The sequence below is a fragment of the Halyomorpha halys genome, unplaced genomic scaffold (genome assembly GCF_000696795.3).
Source record: "Halyomorpha halys isolate HHAL.00 unplaced genomic scaffold, Hhal_1.1 Scaffold264.1, whole genome shotgun sequence".
NCBI lineage: Eukaryota > Metazoa > Arthropoda > Insecta > Hemiptera > Pentatomidae > Halyomorpha > Halyomorpha halys.
The window spans coordinates 169,637-175,636 of NW_027109727.1; the positions used below are offsets into that span (position 1 = coordinate 169,637).

General features: G+C 31.9%; 1 protein-coding gene across 1 annotated transcript in view; it reads right to left on the reverse strand.

The window, feature by feature from the left end:
* LOC106680473 (diuretic hormone receptor) overlaps positions 1 to 6,000 on the reverse strand; it is a 142,181-nt gene that overhangs the window by 84,525 nt on the left and 51,656 nt on the right. The window contains exon 4 of the mRNA XM_067047908.1: positions 2,615 to 2,702. Coding sequence (XP_066904009.1) covers positions 2,615 to 2,702 — 88 coding nt within the window. The remainder of the gene's footprint in view (positions 1 to 2,614; positions 2,703 to 6,000) is intronic.

Genomic DNA, 6,000 nt, shown 5'->3' on the forward strand with positions numbered 1-6,000 from the left:
TCAACTTGTTAATTTACTTACTTTTTTTTTTGTTCACGAAATATTACGATAATTCAACAGGTGAGTAGGTAACACCCCTAACTTTTCTGTTATCTACATGTAAAGGTATTTGCCAGTGGTCATAATTTAACAATTGCTTATACAGGGGTATAATTTAGTTATATTGTGGGCATAATGCTTCGGGATTTTCGTTATTTCCAAGAAAAAATAACGTAGCGTCTAAGGAGTAATTTATTCTTTATTGTTTTGTCTTATTTTTCCTTTTGCGATTATTTTTATTTTTTTTTTATTTTTCTTAAACTCACCCCCTTCTCCGCTAAGCGTGGGCGACTGTAAACGATAAATATATAACTACAGATAACTCAAAATTTGCGGTTATATAGTCTGGCGACAGATGGACTTGAAACGGGCCTTTATAGCATTGGGGGTAGAATAATGAAAAATGAATATACATATTAACCAGCCAATACGAAATATATATTTGCCAACAACCTACAACCATTACCACTTATTCGGTTACGTTCATTGGTTACACTTCTGAAACTAAATAGTTTCGTACGTCTAGAGTCCCTAGTATATGCCGTAAATGTGCAGAGCACTTGAGTATAGAGGCAAAGCAAACGGACACTATTTTGGCCTGACAAAACAAAAAAGAACCTCAAGCAAGTAGCGGAGTGTCCATTCTGTCTTAACCCAAGTAGTAGTGTCTAATTTCGTTTCAGGGATCAATCGGAAAATGAATATTAATTTAAACTATGTAGGGATCGAATCCACACTTCATCGAACCAGAAGCATTCTTTTTCTACATTAATATGTTAACTAAATATCACTATCAGATGATATTTTATATTATTTGTACTATTTATATTGATTGTATTATCATAATTCCTCTATTTAATATTTTGAATGTATATATCGAATATCATACTCAACTAAATACTATGGCTAAACACAAGACTAATCCTGTAATCTACCGCTTGAAATGCTATACTGAAGTAGCTTTCGTTTTCTCTCCACTCCACTTAGATACGGCTCAGTTTAATTTCCTGTGCGGTTTTGTTCTATCTCTCGCTCCTCGGGTCGATGAGAGGTGGGTAGGTTTTCCCATGAATTTGTAGGAAATTAATCTCATCGTTGAAAATTATTAATTACATTTGGTAATTAAAAGTAGTTACGCTTTTTTATTGGAATTAGGATACATTATGAAAATATCCAAACATTGAAAAAGTTTTTTTGAAATAGTTTTAGTTAGTAGAAAAGAATAACATCTAAAAAAAAATTATCTGCGCCGTAATCTGCATTGCTAGTTTTTCTTTGTTTTTTTTTTTCAAACTTTGAGTTTAATAATATTAAAACACACAATTTTCTTTTATCTCTTTATTTATTTATCCGCACTTGTCAATTAGAAAATAGACAATCAGCAGATTGCCTGACTTACATTAAATGAATATTATAAGGCATGAGGAAGAACAGCACCGTGCGATGCGTCTTCTCGGGCTTTTCTTACATCAGGATGCTAGCAGGTCCCACATCCACGTTCTTTTTAGTCTCCTTGCATTCTCAGCCATGAGAGTTGTCCAATAAGTGTGTTTTGTTGTCTTTATAATTTTTATGAAAACGTTTGTAGTAAGTACGTATGTATTCAGTAACCGTTGGAGTTTTTAAGTCAGAATGTAAAGTGTTGATATTTATGTACAATGATACTTTGTTTATAAGTGTCTGTAAGAAGAGTTTGTTTAGCTATGCCATAAATTGCAAATAATTTAAAAAAACAAAACAAATGTCATAGGAACTATAAAAATCTATAAATAATGAAGCAAATAGAATTTAATTACTATTATTAATATTAAGTTCCAGTATGTTGTGAGCGAGAACAAAAAAAAATTTTCAACTTTTTAGGGGTCTTGTTTGTTAGTTTTGAAAGGGCGTTTAACAGCCTGGTCATCAACGCCCGTTGGTTGTTGGTTTTGGTAAGGCCTAGTTGTTTTAGTCATAGCTTTGGTGTGGTGTACTGATCCGCACCAATTATAATTAAATTTGTGGCAATTATAATTTGTTTTATGTGTTAGGGGTCTTGTGTTCAGTAATTTTAAAGAAGAACTGCTTTTTATCAACGGTTATGCTTGAAAATGATCTGGCTCAGGTACCTTCTGACTATCAGTTTCCATCTAAACTTACAAAAGTGTCAGTTATCTACTTTTCTGATACCCATAAACAAATTTTTTTCATAATATTATGAAATAATATTCTATATAGAAGGGAAGAGATGGAATCCTATTTTGTTTTAAAGTAAATAGCAGCTATATTTATATAACTATTACCTTCCTGACACTTTGTTCTACCCCTTTTTATTCGTTTTAAACTCTTCAGGTGTAAAAAAGTTCTACTGTTAAAAAGAAAAAAAATCTATATCTATATTTGTGTTCAAAACGTTCTCGAACTGAGTTCTTTAGGGGTATCATAAATAAAGACAAAATGTGGATAGGAATTGTATTCTAAAGCCAATCAAAAGATAAATTGATTATTAAAAAAATATGTATGATGTAAATGGTTTTCAAACCTGATTTTTACAGTTTTAACATTGTAAGCTATAAATAAAATAAAAAATACCTACTGTAAGTGATAGTATCCACATGAAATCAGCCAAGACGTAGGTTAACATCAGATTTGTGTGGATTGTATTTCGCAAACACCTCATCTCTCTGAAATAAAAAAAAAATACATAATTTGACATCATTATTCTAGTTAACAATTCAATGTTTTAATCTTTTCTTCGACAACTAACGCGATGTTTTGTCCTAATATTCTTAGAATGTTTTGAACAAAATGTATAAGATTCATCACTATTTAATTTTTTTTCCTGTGTACACTTCCAGCATTGTTGATACAAAATATCAAAAAGGTAATTTTTTAAATTTAATTAAATAAATTAAATGATTAACTCACAACACACAAAATTCATCGATAGTTTCCATAAGAGGTTTAAAACGATGTGAGATTGAACTTTATGTGGTTAGAAGATTATTATTTCTAACCACATTCTAACCACATTCCACATTATTTCGTAAAGTTAACTTGATCATTGTAAATTATGTATAAAATATAATATAAGAACATTACATACTTATTATATTATGTAATAAAAAATTTTCCATATGTAAATTTTAATCTGATAACTGGATTGGCGGTACTGAGGCGGTCTGACAAAGTCTCAACGTTGAGACTCAGTCCTCGAAGTTTATCCATCTTCGTTTATATTACTGAATGCTGAGTTATATGGATTGATCCTATATTAGATACATTCATATTACGAAGATCGATAAAAACGTTCTTTAATTCTAAGTTGTAGGGTCTTGTGCAGTAGAAGCGTCCATGGGCAGCAGGAATATTTATAAGAAAGTCCCTAGAATCGATGCTGTAGGCTGAACTACGTTAATTCACTTATCATGCAGGCACTCGTATTATTTGAGTGAAGTTGAACTCAGTTCTCAGAGTCCGTCTACATTAAAATAATTAATAACACTCTCTTCAATCCCGAGAAGTAGGGCCTTGTTCAGACAGTACCTCGGATATACAAATGTTTATAAAGCAACTTTATGAAACTCCAGGACGCTATACTGTAATCACATTAATTTAAGATCTTATTCGAGAAGCTGCGACGAGATGGACATCAGCTCTTAAATGGAAAAGTCCATTGTCTCTTGAAGCCTGGAGAAGTGCAATCACATTAAGCGCCAGACCTTACGATTTTATGGCTTTAGTCCCTGGGGTTATTTTCATTCTTTCAATTTAGTTTGAACTTTAATCAAAGATGTGGGATCTATTCCGCACAAATATATAAAACTAAACTCTTCTTTTTATTGTCAGCTATATTTTTACTATCTCTAAAGTCATTATGTTTTTAGTATTGGAGAGGAAATATAATTCTGTCGTCGTTAAATTGATTATTCCTTCAGTAATTAATTATACTGTATTGATTAATCCGTCGGTGAATCCCCTTAAACAGTTATAATTGACAGGTCAAATTTATTTTCATTCGAATTGACAGGTGTGCCATGGTTTTATTTCTGCCTGTATATTCACTGAGCTTTTAAATTTTAATTATCACAATCTGTTAAAAAAATATTTATAAAATATTATTTATTATGTGCTATGTAATATTGTAATGACGTTTTTTTTCTCTAGATACATCTACTAGTCTTCTTTTCATAAATACGTGGTAACTATAAGAACGTATTGCTATTTCTTACTGTTTTGTGAAATATACTAAAATGGCCTTTATTAATTTTTTTTTTCTTGTCTTTACACTAGAAATTGAAAAGTGGGCTTTTGTTAAGCGCAATCTAACGGCGTCACAGATTGGTTGGAAATGAAATATTCACATTTTGCAGATAATATTTTCCTACTCAAGTATTCTATTAAATATATTATTGTTTATTTTTGGAGTTATAAGCAATTAATTAAATTGTTATAAAAATCACATCCTTGTCTAACCGTTGTTCTAAAAACAGTAATTCCTTAAAAAGTATTACGTTTCCGATAGAACATTACACCATGATCTTTTTATCCCATTTGACCTTGACCTGATACCAGCCGAATTCTCAAAATTCCATATAAACTTTTCTAATCATCCTAATCCTTTGGTTCAATCATTATCCAGTCCAATGGACTAATCCTTTATAAGCTTTGTAAGGATGGGTGCTTACAAACCACCTCGAAGGTTGAAACGGCAGTGGCCAAGAGACCTTTTGTAAAATAAAAAATCGACAATCGCATTTCTAGCAATGGCCAGATGATCCGCTAGTTAACGAACGCTATATTATTTAACAGCTATTATTATAAATAGACTATCATTATAAACTATATAGTACAAACTATTGACATCTGGCACATTTCGACAGACACTGACCATAGAGGAAGTGACCTTTCCTTAGTTCTATACCAATGTAAAAGAAAAAAAAAAGCAAGGGTTGACACAGGCAGCAGGTACAAGCTGCCATCTCACAATGGACTTGCATCAGTCTAACTATTTTATGGTTAACACATGTAAGTCAGTTCTCACGAGTCCTTGGGTCATTCCAATTTCTTAGAACTCCGACCACCCAACTCTTTTCACCACGCCTTTTTTCCCCTTCCAGATATTTCCTAAATTTTCTGATTGGTCCAAACCCCTTCTCCTATTTCATTATTCTTTCTATCCCCTCTTCCCCAGAGTATATATATATTTTCTAGACTAGATAGCTAAGTAAGATATAAGTTAGAAGATAGAGACTGAGTAACAGTAACATGTAGTTCTTGTAAATATATTAGAATAAAGTCATTTTAGTCTTCACTGATTTTTGTGAAAGTTATCTCGCTCATGTAGAGTGATTGTGGCCTTAGCGCACTTGTTCAGCTTCTACTGGCTTATTACCAGTGACGCAGTGAGAGGACTGCGCTGGGATCTCGCAGGGCCCTGCTCAACCCCTCAACGTGGTGGATAGAGTGGGCTAGTGGATCCTCAGGTAGAGATTGTAAATATTGTTTATAACTTATTTTACATTGTTCGATTATGTTCATTTATTTTTCTGTAAATCGTACAGAGTTTTTATTTATTTACTTTTTTTTTTTCTCTTTCTATTTTTGGTATGAATGTGTTCACATATGTTTTCCATCTACACAACTCTGACAATTAGAAAAACAGGAATAATTAAACTAATTTTTCTGTTTATTTATTTCTTTTATCAAGCTTTGATTATCTGTATCAAAAATGTTATTAGGAAATAGAATTTCCTTAAAATCAAGTCACTAGCAACTAGCTGAGTTTAGGTTTTGGTGATTCTGGTAATATTATTATTACATAAAATTTATATATTTTTCCCAAAAGATGTTCCATAAATAGGATTTGAAGATGAAGTATAAAGATGAAACTGAAGAAGCTGTGATGGTTAAATAAAACACTGGTGATATCTAGGGAGAGGGAGATGGAGAGAGAGAGAGAGAGAGAGAGAGAGAGAGAGA